We start from the raw sequence: 19,439 nt of genomic DNA on the forward strand, positions 1-19,439 counted from the left end.
GCTCTTGATCTTCTTCTTTTTTTTATTTTTATCCAGCATATCAGGTGCATTACCGCCACCCTCTGCTCGCAGAGTGGACACTTTCTCTTTTTTCATTATCCTACTGTATAGTGTGTATTTCTGTACACTGTAATCACAGCGAACATCGTTTGTACAGTTATGTGATAGAGTATATAATAAAGTATGATACCATGTACCATGATACCTCTTTGTAGGGAAGGATTGTTGGTCTGTCATATGTCCCGTGAAGTTTGTTTGTGTTTGCATATGTTTTATATAACAAACGAAAAAGAAGCTATTTGCAGTTGTAATAAAGATGGAATTCTTGATCAGGTCACATAATCTGATGGGTTACAGAATTTGGTGTAAAAAAAACGATCTTTTATAAATATTCATTATATGGCTTATTAGACAAATTCATAGACTAGGCCTACTCATTTTCCATTGTAGCCAGTGCTTGCATGCCTCAATACATTGAAATCTGCAAGTGGAAATATAATTCTCTTAGAGTTATGCTGACAATATATTAATAGTATTCATAAACATCTTTTAAAAAGTTAAAAAGAACAATCTCTGAAGGTCCTATTACATTTGTGTATGTAAAACTAATGATATATATCCTGGCAAGTTTATATATTAAGACTTTTTTTTATTTGTCATTTGACTGTGTTTTATTATTTATTCTAGTTCAAACTCACCTGAATTCTTGCATTTCACAGCTGAACCGATGTGATACATATTGCACATCATAATTGATATAGATGTTACATTGTGATAAAATCAGACGACCGTGAACATTTGGATGTATTTATGTTGAATCAATGAAGTCATGAACATTTGGATGTATTTATGTTGAATCAATGAAGTCATGAACGTTTTCACGTTGAATCCGGAGTGTGGCTGGGACACCTTCTATATCATTCAACGAATAAAGAGCAACATTGTATAATTCTTAAAATTTTGATTCACTTAAGACTGAAACTTTACTCTGGGACTTTATACATACCGGCCCACCTACCTTTAACTCCAGCTGTCCTAAATTATTTTGTTTTTCTTCATCATATCTACTACTGAGCCACATTAACCCACAAGGGGTTTATTATATATGTATATTTTATTTATTCATTTAACTGTTCAGTTATATTTTGTATACATTGCATCCTTCTAAATGCTGCTGCAAAGCCTTCACCACCATGCCAGATTCTACTTCTAATGTTCCCAAATAAACATTTGCTCTATTGACTCAACTCATTTTCACACGAGTGGATCCAACGTGAACTCTTGCACCCAAGGATGGTAAAGCCTGCTCCAAACCAGTCGTGAAAGTTTCCTCACAGGGAAATAAACCAAATAAAGAAATGTGCACTTTTTACTGGTTCCATTATATTAATCTGAAATATTTTCATGAATCAGTTATATACAATGTAAGATCCCCCCAAAACATAGTGGCAAAGCTCAGTTAGCAAAGTCAGAATTGTACAATACCATTATTAATACCATGTACAAGATTATAGGTTAGAAGGGGTTCATTCCAAGTCTATGTGAACACTGCTGTATTCTCAATTGTAGCTTAACTTCCGGGAGGGATCAACGAGGTCATTATTCCATGCCAAAATATACACAACCCCTCTCCACCGGTGTCTCCGCAACCATTTTCCAAATGGTCGCATGTAACAGTAATGTCAACATCCTTCCTTTAAAAATAGTCAAATATATATTGCGCCAGTCCATGAACATGTAAAAACGCCTTTGATAAATAAACTGCATCATTTCATGGAGAGGGAGTTTATTCCTCTCGCCGCTGCTGCCGCTGCATCTTTTGCTGTAAGCAGAAAATAAAAGACACAATCAGCTGGACACACTGCATGGACAGGGATGCAGTAGAAGTATAGACTGTGGCTGCTGTTCGAGCTCTCCGTGTAGAAAGGCAAACCATATTACACTTTACTGGTCACACTCTCCAACTAGGGCTGGGTACACGACTTCAGTACTTTTAGGCACCGACCAAATTGCCTCTAAAAGTATTCGGTATCGAAAAATGCATGTCATTCCATACCAAATGTCAATACCTAAGGTGAGCCAATAAGTATTCAGCATGTTTCTACCAAGATCTAATGATGGATGAAATGATTGGCTGTCTACACGTCTTAGAGACATGCAGGAGAAACTCTCCGTTACGCACAGAGACGAGCTCAAGTGTGTGTGTTGTATTTCAAGAGGCTTGACTATAGTGTGCATCACATAGGTGTAAAGAAGTTGGGGGATCAGGAACCGGTATTAAAGTCACGGTATCTGTATTAAACATTTTTTTAACAATACCCAGCCCTATCGCTAAGCCTCGCCCCCCTCAGTTACTGTTGCTATGCCTGTCAAGTTAAGTCACAGCCCTTTTCTTGTATTGTAGTCTAGAGCTAGGTAGTCCTGGTGTTTGATAAGTATGACAAGAAAGAATATAAGATTAGACCGTTATTTCGTTCTAACATAGTGTAAGCTTGTTTCGCTGCTAGGCTTACTTGGACAAGCACAGTACTTTCAAAGAGTATTTTTTCCCCTTTCAACATACTAGAGGAAAGATAAGATAAGATAGACTTTATTAATCCCACACTGGGGAAATTCCTGAAAGGCTTTTATGATGAGGACTAACCGATGCTTTTGACCAACGAGCTGTGATACTTCCTTGGATAGCATGTTTGGCTGGGCCTTCATGGGTGTAAAAGTCCCCAAATCCAATAGAGAGGTACAGAGCCACTAACAAAACTATACAAAGATAAGCTGCTCTACTTTGCACAACTATAACTGGACAGTCACAGTTCAGGGGAGGGTTTAGCAAACAGTCAGGTGCAAAACTAATGCTTCATTCTCAAACTAGACTGAAACTATGACAGATAAAAAAGACTCATATGTAACTTAAACTATTAAGTATGTTGGTCGAAACACTAAGACTAAATATAAAATAGCTGCTCAAATTAATAGTGTGATATCATTTTGACTCCTCCAGCTGCTCTGAGCCTCATTTTGGAGACAAGAGAATGCCGAACCCCACACACACACACACACACACACACACACACACACACACACACACACACACACACACACACACACACACACACACACACACAAACAAGATAACGTGTCAACAGCTACCTGCTTCATTTTGTGAAGAATAGTGCCGTTTCTTCAAGATAATGACAATAAGCTGTCATGGCCATATCAGGTAATAAGTTGTGTCGTGTTTTTCTCGCTTAGGGCACTCTTTATAATAATTTCCTTATGAAATGTTTTGATTACCTTTTTTCTCTTCTTCTTTCTTTCTTGCCGCATCTTCTCTCTGTTTCTTGATAATGGCGAGGCGAGCAAGGTCAGCTTTGGCCTGGTCTGTCTTCCCTGCCAAGTGCATCTTCATGTAGCGCTCCTTTGCTTTCTGCTTCTCAATCTCCTCTCTGTGCCAGTGTGTGTGTGTGTGTGTGTGTGTGTGTATATCGAGGGCAGGGAAAGTGACATAAGGAAAGTAATTATCAAACGTGGGGAACCGGGAATTAATAGTCATAAAACAAAAACAACTCATCAGTTTTTTAGTGTTAATGCCCTAACTGTTACATGCAGGGCTTTCCATGGGGTAGGACACTGTGCTACATTCTCTCGTGTAGCACAATCACACCACTTTCAAAATATGTTAGCAATATGATTTTTAAATTATTTTTTTTTACATTTCTAGCACATAATACACAAGACAGTAGCTGAAGCTGAGCATCAGTGCTTTATACTGCTCCATTCTACTCCAAATGTCACGGCATGCGACACCAAACACACACCTCTCTCTCCTTGACAACTGCTTGGGCTCGTCCAGCTCGATTTGTGTCACCTTCTTGGACTTCTGAGCCACTCTGTTGGGGTTCTCGATTTCTATTAGGCCCTCTACACCCGCTCTCCTCCTCTGCGAACACACCACACAACAGCTCATACAAGATGAAGTGAATGCTTTGAATATAGCAAACCATGAAATGACCACATGATCACGTCCATAAGAAGTTACAAGGTGCTTCATAGGTGCACATAAGTTAATAATAAATTATTATACATTATTAATGTGTGTTTGGTAACAGAGCAAGGGAATGACAGAAACAGTGCGGCGGTACATCTGAGTTTTCATCATCGCTGTCTTCTGATCCTGATGCAGGTAGCTTCTCCTCCGCTGTGTCATTCTGAGCTGCACCGCCCACCTCTTCTGCTTCCTGCTCTTGCTATAACACATACATGAGGAGACCACACACAGGAGAATGCCATCAAACCAATGCATCAGGTCAAACACATGCAGGGAATACATACACAACACAGGTTTTTACTCCATCCAAACACCACTGCAGCTGCTTTCAGTTTCTCTCTTCTGGCTGGTGGAGTTCTAATGAGAGTCTTTAAAGAGAGGCACTCTAGCAATGTTAAACATCAAGATCAGTTCACTCAGTTGCATACTCTTTCCACTGGAAAGACGCTATGGAGTTGCATTTTGGGAAGTGTAGGATCCAGCATTGTTAGAGCTTGACCAATACTTAAAAAGCCGCACTTTGTCTATGTGTGGGACATGATTCAACAGTCTTTGGATGCACACTCGACCAACCTTTTTCCTCTCTTTCTCTGCCTTCATCTGGGCGTCTATCTCCTCGGGACTGGTGTACGTCCGCACGCGACCCTTGTGGCCACCTTTCCTACCTGCAACAATAACCATGATGAAAAAAAGACATAACACACAGATTTGCATTTGCACAGTGTGAAGAACAGCGACCATGCCGGCGTCAACAGAAGCAGAGCGGTGTATAAACATGCTGTCAGTGCTTGTTTAATGTTTGAACACCATCCAAAGAACAGATATGTAAGTTAGAGACGCAGGTCGCCTGGGTCGCTGCCTGTTGTTGTTGGTGGCTTACAGCAAGTTAACAGATGTACAAAACTCATGTCAACACAATGTAGCAGGTTTTAAGATTATTCTTACCTCCTTTTGGCATTTTGGCAAACGAATCCTTTATTACAAACTTCCTAACAACTAAATATTCACAGAAAACACAAGTGTCAAAACAGCAGTACGAACTGACAGCTGGTTGAATTCACAGTATCGAAATACTTTGAGTAGTTCAAGTATTTGCCTTTTAACAAATCTTCAATACATCGATTTTTAAAGCATTTAGTAAACGTATTTGCCGCTATAAACTAAATAATGTACATATGTCCACATAATGCGCCGTTATCTAACGTGACTTGTGAAATACAATAAGCTAAATCTTGATGTTTATTTTAAGGCAATATGCTAGTGTGCTTAAGTGATGCAATATGCCAGGAGTGACAGAAATACATTTACTTTTGTCTAACCTGAGAAAACATCTGTAAACTGACCTAAATTAATGTTTACATTAACGTAAATAGTGTGTTAGTCCAAGAGAATATTTAACAAGTTATTAAACGCCGAAAAATGTGTATGTTTTTTTAATGAGTATGTTTATTGCGGTGAGCGGTGACGTCATCGGAGAGAGATGGGGAAATGGACCCCGGGTGATGTCAAATTGTAGCGCCTGAGACGGGTTCGCAAAATCAATACGAAAACACCGGAGAGCTTTTGTCCTATATTTGAACAAAACAGAGAAAAATGCCCAAAGTAAAGAGGAGTCGGAAGCCACCTCCGGACGGCTGGGAGCTCATTGAGCCCACTTTGGACGAGCTGGATCAGAAAATGAGAGAAGGTAAGCCGCTAGAAGATGATTTTCCCGATGCCACTCACAACTCTCGGCCGTCGGGCTGCAAACACACAGCACGCAGTTTTTGGTGGTGAAATAATTCCACCACTCCCTTCGCGTTTTCTTTCAATGCTGAAAGATCCCCATCTAGTTTTATTTACAACTGGTTCATCCTTAAGTAGTGCTGGCGAACGAGGTTCTGTTGACATTTTGGAAATGGATACACAAGTTGTTAACACGAGTGTAGGAAACTTGTATTAATCAACTAATGAAAAGAATAGCTACTGGTGAAGTGGTTGGAGTTCAATTACATTTTATTTATAGCGTCAAATCGTAGCATAATTTATCAGAGAGAGAGACAGACAGAGAGAGACACACACACAGAGAGAGAGAGAGAGAGAGAGAGACACACAGAGAGAGAGAGACACACAGAGAGAGAGAGAGAGAGAGAGAGAGACACACACACACAGAGAGAGAGAGAGATACACACAGAGAGAGAGACACACACACACAGAGAGAGAGAGAGAGAGAGAGAGACACACACACACACACACACACACACACCCCCTGACCCCCAGCCATCCATCCAGGTGCCACCACGATCCAAGGACAGCTGCGAGTTGAAAAAGCACAAGGACTCCAGGGAAGAAGCTTTTCCATTACATGGTACCTACTCGACGCACTGTGCGTCCGTTTTCCATTGCAGATGTTAGTACCGCCTCAGCGTGGCTGGTCGTCATAGCGGCGCCGTAGTAAACTGCCGTGACCTAACGCGACACACACAGAACGTGGAAGGTGTGTTGTTGTTGCCACAGCCAGAAGACACATTTAGTTTCAAATGACATTCTGTCGCTGTCACGTCACCTTTTGGTATCGCCTCAGCTCACTTGGTACCTCGACTGAGGTGGTACTTTTTTTCGTAATGGAAAACCAAAAAAGGCGAGTAAAGTTGAGTCGAGCAGGTACCATGTAGTGGAAAAGCGCCATTAGTCCCCCAAACACAAAGCCAGGTTAATACAGAAACGTTTTTTCCCCCAGAACTTGACTGACCTCAACTCCATCCAGCACCTTTTGGGAAAGTATTCTCATTGGAGTGGACCAATGATTTTACTTTCTGCTTACCAAAGCTAACTTTCCTGATTTTATTTATTTTTCCCCTCTGTGTCCCAGCTGAAACAGAGCCTCATGAGGGAAAGCGAAAGGTGGAGTCCCTTTGGCCAATTTTCAGGCTGCATCATCAGCGGAGTCGATACATCTTCGACCTCTTCTACAAAAGGAAAGCCATCAGCAGAGGTAGACCGTTTCTCCTCTACCCGTTGACTTCTGTTTACTTAAGGATTTAATATAATCCTTCCTCAGAACTCAGTATGACATATTTGGTATCTGTTTGAATAATATTTTATCTGTACAACATAAAGTTTAAGTCTAATGACTTGCCAAGATTTTCTGCAAATACATTTCATACTTCCTGATTTCCCCATATGAGAATTCAACATTTCCGGAGTCCCTAAGACTTTATCTAAGATGTTTGTCCAGTGCTTTTGCCTTCTGCAAGAAGCGTTTTCCTTTCTGAATATGAAACCCGATTATATTTATGCTGTCTACTAGTTGCCAAACCAGTGTTGTCTTCCTGTGTGTCTCCTGACAGAGCTGTATGAGTACTGTATAAAGGAAGGCTATGCAGACAAGAACCTCATTGCCAAGTGGAAGAAGCAGGGCTATGAAAACCTGTGCTGCCTGCGTTGCATCCAAACCCGAGACACCAACTTTGGAACCAACTGCATCTGCAGAGTCCCCAAGAGCAAGCTGGAAGTTGTAAGTCTGACAGCATTTAAGTGATTCTCACTAATAAAGTGTACATTATTAGTATTAAAGTAATCTATTTTAACAATCCAAGTGAGCGCTTGTATTAAATATGTGTTGTAAGACTTGGGTTGTCCTTACTTTATTCCTGCTGTTGTCTGCACAGACATGAGTGCAGACAGTACAAATACACAGGATGGCTGAACATTTTCAAAGTATAAAAAAGAAACATAAATTACATTTGGCATGAATTGCAAAGATTTTCATTTTGGGGTAAACTTAAAGGTGCTTGTTTTTTAGGCTACAACATTTTTTTTGACACATACAGCAAACACCTCCTCACTATCCGCTAGCTGCCTGTCCCCTGAACACACTGTAAGAAAAAATGGGGTCTCTGTAGACAGCCCAGGCTCCACAAACGGCAACAAAAACAAACTGCGCCAACCTGCACCACGAAAATACTTTGATCTTCAACAAGAAGTGACGTCACCCAACATCGTTTAGAGCACCTTTAACAAAGGCCCAAATAAGTGGGCTAAATAGACAGGATGTGAATTATTCCCTTCATTTCAAGAATTAAAAAAAAGATTTGCTCAACTGTAAAGATTGGAACAGGTTATAAATGATTATAAGTCAAACACTTCAGCGAGTGCCAGTTGTTGTAATATTTTAAGAAACAGGATTTAGGATTTAGAAATGGGATTGACATACAGTAAGATGGCCTCATCATTCCCTGTGTTTCCTGCTGGTCTAAATTCTGCTCTTTTGTTCCCCTCTGCAGGGAAGGATCATTGAATGCACCCACTGTGGATGCAGAGGGTGTTCTGGCTAAGTGCAGTTTTTGGACGTCCAGTCTACTTTCCGTTGGGCTTCGGGCTCAGCCAGCCTCCATCTGTGTACTCTCAAAACCCCATGGCAACGTCGTTTTTATTTTTAGTCACCTGCATCGGAAACAAATCACTAAATTTTTATCATCATCATCCTCAGTTGCCCCCTCATGCCCTCATAGGGGTCAGTATTTAGTACTTCTGAACACAGGGGAGCAGAGGAGAATATGCTGAGAGGGGCCATATTGTATTACTTACATTTTTTTTTTTTTTTTATACCTAACTGAAGCCCTAAACTCCAAAAGCTCCGAGTAGGAAGGGGAGGTTAGATGTTTCTGGATCAGGCCTGTCATTCCAGCTATTCATACCCACTGTGAAGCTCATTTACTAAATAAAATCTGTTTCATTTAAAGAGGGCTAGGTAGGGAAGTGAGTTGTGTTTTGAAATGTCAGTTTTAAACCTTAAAAACCTTTTTCTTCATCATTGTTCTTGTAATGTAATTTTCAATAAAACAATTCTGATTTACCTGCTCTTACTTTTTTGTATTTTATGATGCAGGTAAAGTGTGCGATCCAATTGACTCAAGTTCCATCGTTCATCTTTAAGCATAATTCATCTTGATAACTAAAAAGGCCATTGTTGACTGTAGAGTTGGATTGTTATTTACATCTCTAGAAGTTTAAGAAGAGTAAAGTGTAAATCACTAGAAGGTCGAAGAGAAGTTTTTCATATTTTTTTTCTGTTAGTTTTTGCTTTTTCCAACGTTTTAAATTGTTAAATTTTTCTTCTACACATTTTCAGCGCTTATTTCTACGTCCCATATTTTCTGATATAAAACAAAAATTGAAAACGGGTCAATGTGACCCGAAGTCAACACAAGGGTTAAACGTCTCAATATTTTTCATTTATGTCCGGATTTCTGTTTTGATCTTTATGAGGTGACCTCTGCACGTGCACGAGCAGCTGTGGCTCAGGTGTAGATCATAGATCATCTTGATGTAGAGCGGTCGCCTGCCAATTGGAAGGTCGGTGGTTCGATCACTCGCCCTGCAGTCCCATGTCGAAGTGTCCTTGGGCAAAATGTCTGAACCCTGAATTGCTCCCGATGTTGCGCCATCGGTGTGTGAGTGTTTATCTGATAAGAAGGTGGCACCTTGTATGGCAGCCTCGGCCACAGTGTATGAATGGTGAATAGTTCCTGTACTCTGTTAAAGCGGTATATAAATACAGTCCATTTACATGCTCAGTTCCTTATGGTTTCAGTTCCTTTAGGTGTTTGAGGAAAAGGCCAAAATAATGACATTGGTATGTTTTGACTAAAATATTTGTCATGTCTGAGCAATGACATGACTACATAAAACACAATTCTGTAATCGTTCATGTCCCATTTTCCTAACTAGACTACCATGGCTAGAAGTCACTCATGGCCAGGTTGGGTCGGTGGGTGGAGCGGGCGCGCATGTGCTGAGAGGTTTGGGTCCGACCGGTGGCTATTTCCTGCATGTCTTCCCCCTCTCTCTCTCTCCACTTTCTCACCTAGCTGCAAATGGTAGATACCAGATACTGACTGGTTTTCGGACCCCTCCCAGACCCCCCTTCAATACTGTAAAAGTGCACATTTTAGAGTGGCCTTTTATTGTGGCCAGCCTAAGGCACACCTGTGCAATAATCCTGCTGTCTAATCAGCATCTTGATATGCCACACCTGTGAGGTGGATGGATTATCTTGGCAAACAGAAGTGCTCACTAACACAGATTTAGACAGATTTGTGAACAATATTTGAGAGAAATAAGCCTTTTGTGGACGTAGAAAATGTCTTAGATCTTTGGGTTCAGCTCGAGAAAAAAAATGGTTGCAAAAACAAGTGTTTATAATTTTGTTCAGTGTATCTGCATTAGGACTTACACACAGCTGCTCCCCTGACAATGTTATTGTCAGAGTGTTGTTGCAATGATTAATTTACTGCTTCTTCAGTCCACTACCTTGCCTTCTCCAGGAGGGCAATTAGTGGTTTTCACAGATGAGCATTTATTATTCACGACACCTCAAGTGCTCGCACGTCCGTCATCGTTAAAGCAAATCACACAGACACAAGTCTGTTGGGAGTGTTGACCTTTAATGATGATCTCACTGTGAGATTCACCACAATCACAACGCCTGCGTTACCCATGACAAAAAAAAAAAAAAAAAATGAAAAAGATTCAAATAATTTAATGGATTAAATCAATATCAACATTTAACATAAAAGCGTCAAGACATTCACAACGTGCTTTATTAAAATCACTGGCAACAACGCAGTCTCGTCTCACAGCCTGGGCCGAAGCGAGCACGACGCCCCTCATGGTGAGATACAAAAGGCGGTCATGATATGGCAACATAAGGACACTGAGTGACGACATGTTAAGCACACTGTGGTATGGCTTATTTAGATTACATTCACCTTTTTGCATTAGAAGGATAAAACCTTTTAAAAAAAAAAAAATTAAAATCGCTGTAACATCTTAGCAGTAAAATGTGTTATTCAAGCCGTTAAAAAAATAAAAAGACATCACGTGTGGCAAAAAAGGGAATATCAAGTACCAAACTGAAATAATACATTGGGTGGAATAAAAATAAAATAAAACGTGATGTTGCTGTTAGTTCAAAACATATGCCTTAAAATCTAAATGGGTCTTGTTCGTAGCAGGAAGGACAGCAACCATTGTTTAACCTTTCACGTTAAAACTCTGACCATGCAGTCACAAGTACAGTTAACATTCTAGATACAGAATTACAGCTCCATCACTAACGCCACAACATTAGGAACAGTAAAATCTAAAACACCATCAAATCACTTCATTGGGTTTTTACTGGCCGATGTGACAGAACTTAGAAAGATTTCCTACTTGTGAAATTCTCCAGCATCCTCTCCAAAGAGAAAATCGGGGCGTATGCTCATCATGATCGGTCATAATCCAAATTTTGTTTTAAAGCAATAAATAGACGTTTTTGTTCATTTCACACATCCAGCAAGGGTTCTTCAGAAGACAATAAATAATAGGTGCTAATTCAAGTGTCAAGTTTAGAGTTTTGCTTTTGATGGCACAGGAAATCTTTCCTCTCCCCCCCCCATAATAAAATCTATACAAACACAACATCGTCGCTGTCCCAGCCACATCTCCTCAAACTGTTCAGCATCTGCTCCCGAGTCAGTTCATCCAAATACAACAAAACAGAAATAGTATCAATACAGCGATTCACCCTGGCACAAGACAGTCTCATGCTGACACCACAACACTCTCGCACAACTTTAAGACAACAGTGGAATTCAATACATTTAGGTTAAGTAGCTTTAAAATGTTCCTGACTGTGAGAGTAATATCCATGAAAAATGCTCGCCAGCCCTTAATAGTGACAGGTTTTGGCTGCCGCTGGCCCAACATGTGTGAATATGTATCGTGACAACATTATTTCTGGACATGCAAATATCATGTGGGGGCCGACCGGGTCTAATTCATAAAACAGATACACTTCCTCATGCATCGCAACCATTAAAAATGGGAATGTTTCCTCCATGCTCTCAAAAAGTCAAATCCACTCAGCCAAAATCCAACATTGTGTCTCAGTTTGGAACAGAATGAAGATTACTGCAGGAATGTATGTTACATTTGATTCACCCAAAAAAATATATATAAAAAAGAAAATGGCTTCACAAAAGGGTTTGGGCTCATGTGGTAGTTTTCAGAAGCATGTCACAAAACCAGCTGTAACAAGCCTGTGGGTGCTAATAAGGTTTCACGGGCAGATCCGTAGAGACATGTGTTCTCCACAAGCAGAAAATGGCAGCATATGTGAGACGGTTGAAAAAAACGTGTTTATATTTAGCTGAGATGATATCATAGCTGACAAACTGCTTAGTGATTGGTGGGTATTAACAACACAGAGCTGTGATTGAACTTGTCAGCTCAGACCAGCACTTAAGACACACAGCCATGTTGGATTGAGTTTTCTAACATGGTGTGTGTGTGTGTGTGTGTGTGTGTGTGTGTGTGTGTGTGTGTGTGTGTGTGGTGAGGAGAGGGACTGACTTTAACTTCTAGGTTACATTTCTTTCCATTAGGGTGAAAAAGACATAAATGACAATAAGTGGAACCGACCTTCGTCTGCTCCGTTTGTTGTGTGTGTTCTTGAGTGTCAATGTGCTCTGGACCACATATAGGCAAATGTAACCACTCACTGACATTCACAACTCACTCTGTCTCCTTTTTCCTGCACACAGAGGAAAGAGAAAGACTGGAGAAAAAGACAGCAAGGCAGAAAGAGAGATTACACAGATAAAACAATAACCAGTGCAGAGTTTGTCCTGAAACTAAAATTACCTTAGACCTTATTAAGATCACCTTTGGTCCATTAAGAACCAAAGGGTCACAGATGATTTCTGCTAAAACGTGTGTGGAAACCATCCTCCCCACGTAATATCAGATTTTGTATAAAACGCTGGTGGTATAGTTAAAACTGAAACAAGTTGCTGCTGCGCTGCTCCCGGTGGCGGGCTGCAGGTACTGCTGAGTGATGAGCTGGCTGAGGTAGAGCAGTATCTGGCTGTCCTCCTCTCCCAGCCCCAGCTGCTCCTGCAGGAAGCAGAGGCGTCTGCCCTGCACCACCTCGGGCCCCTCCGTGGAGCTGACCGGCAGGTGGAGGTGGTGGGTGAAGGTAAACAGGAAGGCCTCGGCTGCCAGTTGACAGAGCGTGCTCTGTAGGTGGAGGAAGTAGGTGGAACCGCGGCGGATGTAGGTGCGGTGGTCGGCTATGTTGGCAAGGAGTTGGCCACGATACGGCGGACAGCGCAAGGTCTTCTGGTCGGCATCCAGGATGGAGATGTAGCGACTGTAGCGGGACAGCGAATAAAGCATGCTGGAACCCACAGGGGACGCTACTCTGTGGGGGACAGACAGACACACACTGGTATTCGTTACGATGAAAAGGCAGCTTATATATATATATATATATATATATATATATATATATATATATATATATATATATATATATATATATATACACACACAAACGTTCATTATGTAGGTTATTCTCCATGTTTGTGTTGAAGTTAATATTTTTTCAATGAGGATTAACATGCTCAGAACCAATTTGGTTTACACATTTCAAATCACCCATATATGTCTGCATGTCCATGTACAGTATAATTAGTTTTGTGGGTAGATTTCTGTACAGCAATGTATAATGAATTGCTTGGCTTTGACCCTTTTTTTGTCACTGAACAACTAAATAGCTAAACAGATATGTCTGCACAGCTCTACATCAGTGTTTCTCAAACTTTTTTCAATATTGTACCCCCTTTGAATTGCATGTTTAAGCCAAGTACCCCCTGACCAGTGCAAAACATTTTTGGTAGAAAAAAAACACAGTACAAATACATGCCGGCAGTGATAGATTCACTAAACAACAACCTTTTAAAAAAAAAAAAATTTCAAATGCTACATTTCAAATGTTTAGAATCCATCACTTAATTCATTCATTATTATATTATAATTATTTTAGGAATTATGCATGATTTTTAAATTAGCATTTTTGCAAAAATGTCACGTACCCCCTGCAGTACTCCAAAGTACCCCTAGGGGTACACGTGCCCCCATTTGAGAAACACTGCTCTACATTATTAAGGTAGGGGTGTAAAGATGAAGAAAATCCACAGTTTGATATGTCAGAAAAGTGTCACGATTCAGCAAATTTTGAATACAGCTACTGTATGTGAATATACTGAATCAATCTTATAATTAAAAAAAAACACCCAAGGGTGCTCTGATCAGATGTAAAATCCACACGTCACAATCCCACCTGACCCCCTCCTCCTTACTCTCTCAGTGCCTCCAAAATGTCTTAATAAATAAATTAGTTTATGACGCTATGGCCTCCTCTCTAAATGGAAAATGGTGGAATACTATGGGGCCCACTGTGTCGTAAGAAAGAGGAGTAGACAAAGAGGTTCAAGGACAGGCGTGAGGCTGGAGGTTTAATAGTTGAATAGATGGTTTCGTGAGTCATCGAGGACTGAGTCAGACCAGATGAGTAACAGTATAGTAAGGTGTGGCACAAACTACAAAGAGGAATATACACCATCATTTTCAAACTTCACATTGATGGAGACTCTCTTAAAAGGGACAGTTCCCCCAAAAATATGTATTTTTGATAAAGAATACCATTTTTCCCCTCTTTACTGTAGTGCTATTTATCAATTTAGATTGTTTTTGTTGTTGGAGATATCGGTTGTAGAGATGTCTGCCTTCTCTCCAATATAATGGAACTAGATGGCTCTTGGCTAGTGGCGCTCACAAAAAAAAAAAAACACATTTGAAAAACTCAACAGCAATGTCTCTTTCCAGAAATCATGACCCAGTTACTCGAGATAATCCCCAGATCTGGTTGTGAGCAGTTTCATGTAGGAACTATTTTATTTCTGCCAAACTACACCCACCACCAACAACTGTATCACTGCGCAGAGGAAGCGTACTCATGGGTGAGATATGTAGATTTGATTTTGGGTTGAACTGTCCCTTTAAGTTCTGTGTACATCAAGATCAATGTCTGGTAATACTTGACTTGAAGGTATCTACATAAGAGTGACATGACACTGTCATGAACACATGACACTGTCATGACACATGAACTCTAACCCTAACTTGTCATGACAAAAACCGAATGACACTTAATGAAATAAGCGTTATGTCATAAACGTTTGACTTGTTTATAATGTTTGACACGTTCATGACAGTGTCATGTCACTCTTATGTAGATACCTTCAAGTAAAGTGTAACCCAATGTTTTAGTAAATATGTTAGTAATATCATCTGTCATCATTATTTGTATAAGAGTCAGTTAAGTGCCTAAAATAGAAATGCAAATTGGAAATACCTTTGCAGTCCAATGAGTTTCCACCTCTGCAGGTCAGTAAGGGTGAAGGGGCAGGACAGCCAGGCTTGGACCCTGTCTCCACACTTCCCAGGAGCCGGCACAAAGAGGGCCAGAGCAGCAACCAGTCGGCGGACTCTCCCCTCATCTGCCCCGAGCACCACCAGGGTTCTGCCGCTCAGCAGACACCACAGAGCTTGCATGGCAAAGGGGTACTGTCGCACAAACTTCAAGGCTCCTTGTCCAGCCTTCTTCCTCTGACGCAGAGTCACAACGCCCCCGTAGCCGAGATCAGACCCCGTAGAAGCGCTCATGGTACAGTCTGACCCATCCTCCGCTGAGGTACGAGAAACTGTGTCTCCAAGGTGCCCCACAGGCAGCTCCAGCCCAGCTGCAGGGCTCTCTGAGCATGGAGAACCCACCGCGTAGTCGTCCTGGAGTGGAAGTAGAGCGTGGGGCTCCTGGTTGACCACCAGTGTTTGACAGGGCTGCACCGCCTCTGGGGCAGAAGTCTCATATAGGAAACCCTCTTGGGCCATACAGCACGCGGTGTCTAAATGAACCAACGACTCAGACTCCATGTCACAAGGCCCGTCAGTAAATCCCTCACACTCATCCTCCCTGCTGGCCTCCAGCTCCGACACCACCTCCAGCAAAGACACGGGCGTATCGTCTCCTTCGTCCTCCCCAACGGTGGTCTCCATCTCTTCACTGCTGCTCTCCCTCTCCAGGTCAGTGTTATGGTCGGGGTCAGGGGTCAAGTCAGAATCAGGATCAGGAGCTTCTGACTTCCTACTAGCCAGATTCTGTTGCCTCTCTGCAAGACCCATCCCACTCTTAACGCTGCTAAAGCTTCCTTTGGTCTCCTCCGAGCTCTCCTGGGTCTCCAGAGTCTGGTCTGACGGGGAGGACTCCAGATGGCTCTCCACAAGCCCAAGCTCACTCCCTTGAGTATGGCTGGTCTCAGATGCTGGGTCTACAGGAGCTGGAGGCTCCAGAGCATCGAGCTCTAGAGGTTCTGGTCCTAGCACAATAGGAAGTGGGTTTAAGAGTGTATAGTTATCTACAGCATGGTTCACAGCACAGAATGGTCTTAGTGTTCCCCCTTCATCCTCATCATCATCATCACCGAGGTCCTCCTCAAACAGGAAGTTGGTTACTCTCTGTTTCCTGCGTAATGCCCTGTCCAGGCGACGTGTGTACAGGTAACACAGGTCCCCCCGGAAACTCCTCTCCGTCTTCTTCAGGAGCTCCACGGTGGCCTCGTAAAAAGTAACGTCGCACAGCTCTTGCAGGGTCTTCAGGCGCTTGTCGAAACACTTGGCAGATTTACCTTTGATCAGCTGCGGCGTGTAGGACGACCTGCGTTTAACGCTCTCATCTTCCTCCTCGTCCCCCTCTTTTACACCGCCTTCATCATCAACTTGACCCTTCTGCCCCGTCTCCACTTTGGCCGTGTAACTGAAGGGGTTGGCGAGCTTGGCATATTTGTCTAACAGCTGCTCACACTCACTCAAGCACTCGGTGATGCACTTCTGGCAGCTGACAACGTGAGGATCTCGGCGCGGACGGCGATGGTAGGAGCTGATCTGCCTCAGCAGATCTCTGTGTTCATAGATGCTCTTTTCCACATTTGCGAGCTCGTTGGCCTTCTCCACAGCATGAGCAGAGTACATGCACTGAGGCCCCGCCTCTCTCTGCAGGCCCTCCTCCCTCTGCAACACAGAGTGAGTGTACCTGAAGGGAAGAAAACGCAGTTAGCGGTTCACGCGTTCATACAGGGAAAGGGAATACAGTTATTTATTTTTTAAATAGGACTTTTTTTCCCCTCAAGGAGGAGCAACGTTAACTGAAAAACCACAACAAAACCTGCAACATGAACTGTGGCCAGTTGTGTTTTTAGCCATGCTAGCAGCACTAGGGATGGCGTCAGGACCCGATTCATACCAGTAACCTGAAAACTTGACACAGAAACCTGGAGTCTGGTCAGTTACTGTAGTTCTAGGAGCCATGGTTGGTTGGTAGGTGTCTGGGCACATAATCAAGCTGCCATGTACAGTCTTGTGTGCATTTTATTTAATGGGAACTAAGTACATGAACAATACAAAGAGGGCAGTAGGTGTGAGGTAGGGGTGGGGGGTGAGGGGTCCATTTGGGGCCAACAGCAAATCTTTTACTGTTTTTTTCCCACAAATTTTTCTGCTCACTGTATTTTCCTAAATGATTTGAGGTCATTCATATTAAAATATCAGATATATGTTCATTAAAAGGTTGGATTGAAATTCTTACTCCAGGTCTCTGAGCTTCCTCTGGAGTTCCTTGGCAAACGCTCTCCTGTTCCCAGCCTTCAGACACTCAGAGGCCTGGGAGAAGCGGAGGGACAGCTCCTGAAACTGCAGCATGATTTTCCTCTCATCTGCTGAGACGTACGCCATACAGAACGGTCGCACAAAGCCCCTCGCCTCCAGGTCATAAAGCGTAAGGTGATGGACATAGGCGAACGCCCCCTCCTTTGAGTCGCCCAGAACCACCCTCGAGTCCTCCACAAAGCTGAGCCTTGGGTAGCCACTGCCAGGTGGATGCCCCACAAAAGAGGCCTGGTAGTCCACTGACATGATGCGCAGGGAGAAGTAGTTGAGATCGAAGGTGCCGCAGACTTTGGGGTCATCAGGGATGGTGAGGAGAGGCTGAGGGCCCACCTGCTCAGAGAACTCAGAGATGAGGATGAAGTCTTTGGTGAACTTGGCATAGGAGGTTTTAGCCCAGGGGTTGGAGTCAGCCAGCGGATGGAGAGGAATAGAGAACTCGTCAGGGAGAGCCCAAGGGTCTGGAGGTGTCTGCCCATACTCATCCTCTTTAGTGAAAGCCACCACGTCAGGTGAGCCTATCATAGTGATATTTTTGAGCAAGACATGAGAAACACAACACACAGTGCAGCACAATGAACAGTCATAAAGCAGCTGTCAGGGCACAGCGGTGGAGGGCAGCGACATAAAGTGCAGTCGGACTGACCATTCTGCTGCGCTGCAGGAGTCCACAGAACAAGAGGCTTGATTTGGGTCAGATTACATTAATATACGCCTCGACAGAAATACAAATCAGTGTGTCTGTTAACAAAAGCAATTATCTTGCGCCAATCACGATGATCCGGGCAGGCATCAGACCATTCATGCTGTGCAGAGAGAAAAAAATATAAAGCAGCATCAGTGAAGCGCCTCCCTCCTTCTGCCCTTCATGTCTTCATGCGTCGTGTCCAGCACGCTACTATTCTGGGATACAATGCGGGCCGTTGGCGAAACAGAAACAGCATTAAAAGACAGAAGCGCTACATGTAATTATCACATCCAGACACAGACGCCATGTTTACCCAGCTGGCTGTACTCTTATCAGGTGACCAACCCACCTCCCCTTATGGAGAAATGCCACCCTAAAACAGAAATCTTCCATATTTTGTCTACAATGGCTGCAACTGAAACAAGTACTTTATATGAGTATCAAAAACACCCACTAGAATTGAAAGTCACTCATTGTCAATTTTCCAGTTTAGGACAAAAAATGTCTGTTTTAGCAGGGCCATAGCCAGGATTTGACAAACATTGAAGTCACGAGTCTGTCCAACCTTTTTTCACGTATTGTTTATTGGGCTAGCTGTTCAGTTTTATGTTTGCAAGTTGTATTTAAATAGAGCATTTGCATTTGTCCTGAAATTCCTCTAGAAATCAAAAAACTGTTTATAAACTCATTAATCTCTAGCTAAAAGACCTGTCTCAGAACATTGTCTCTCTTTTACCTACTTGGCTCTAGATTAGGCCTACATGCTGTGTTTCTTTGCAGGAAAATTCTTACAGAATTATTAGGAAATATGGACCTGTAAAATGAATTATGTTTCCTTGTAAATAACATTTGTTAATAAGCTAATAATTATATTAGTTGCTTCTGGAGCTAGGCATATAATAATTCCACTACACGTTGTGTATGATTGTGTATGTGACAAAAAAAAAAAAACGTGATTTGATTTGAGTTTTATTTCCTTACATGTGGGCAGAACTCTGAATACTATTTTGGTGGGGTAATACTGATTATTTTGCTTATTTTTTTATTTTTTATTTATTGTGCCAGAAAGTACTTAAATGATCTAAAAATGCAATATTAAAAATAACAAATAAAATGTGT

The 19,439-nt window shown here is 42.1% G+C and overlaps 3 protein-coding genes across 3 annotated transcripts; 1 reads left to right on the forward strand and 2 right to left on the reverse strand.

The window, feature by feature from the left end:
* Positions 1-832: 832 nt before the first annotated feature.
* Positions 833-5,125, reverse strand: pdap1b (pdgfa associated protein 1b). Its single transcript, XM_078269045.1, has 6 exons — positions 4,991-5,125; positions 4,619-4,710; positions 4,140-4,244; positions 3,816-3,937; positions 3,292-3,443; positions 833-1,822 (listed from the first exon to the last, which is right to left on the reverse strand). The coding sequence occupies exons 1-6, from the start codon at positions 5,001-5,003 to the stop codon at positions 1,767-1,769; spliced, it is 540 nt and encodes a 179-aa protein (XP_078125171.1). The 5' UTR covers positions 5,004-5,125; the 3' UTR covers positions 833-1,766.
* Positions 5,126-5,534: 409 nt separating this feature from the next.
* Positions 5,535-8,882, forward strand: bud31 (BUD31 spliceosome associated protein). Its single transcript, XM_078269046.1, has 4 exons — positions 5,535-5,732; positions 6,897-7,019; positions 7,375-7,541; positions 8,311-8,882. Exons 1-4 carry the CDS (start codon positions 5,639-5,641, stop codon positions 8,359-8,361), a joined length of 435 nt encoding a protein of 144 aa, XP_078125172.1. The 5' UTR covers positions 5,535-5,638; the 3' UTR covers positions 8,362-8,882.
* Positions 8,883-10,552: 1,670 nt separating this feature from the next.
* On the reverse strand, positions 10,553-18,641 carry smcr8a (Smith-Magenis syndrome chromosome region, candidate 8a). The gene is made up of 3 exons (XM_078269651.1): positions 17,556-18,641; positions 15,270-17,003; positions 10,553-13,274 (listed from the first exon to the last, which is right to left on the reverse strand). The coding sequence occupies exons 1-3, from the start codon at positions 18,155-18,157 to the stop codon at positions 12,815-12,817; spliced, it is 2,796 nt and encodes a 931-aa protein (XP_078125777.1). The 5' UTR covers positions 18,158-18,641; the 3' UTR covers positions 10,553-12,814.
* Positions 18,642-19,439: the final 798 nt, after the last annotated feature.

This window comes from Sander vitreus, chromosome 15, assembly GCF_031162955.1.
Source record: "Sander vitreus isolate 19-12246 chromosome 15, sanVit1, whole genome shotgun sequence".
Taxonomy (NCBI): domain Eukaryota; kingdom Metazoa; phylum Chordata; class Actinopteri; order Perciformes; family Percidae; genus Sander; species Sander vitreus.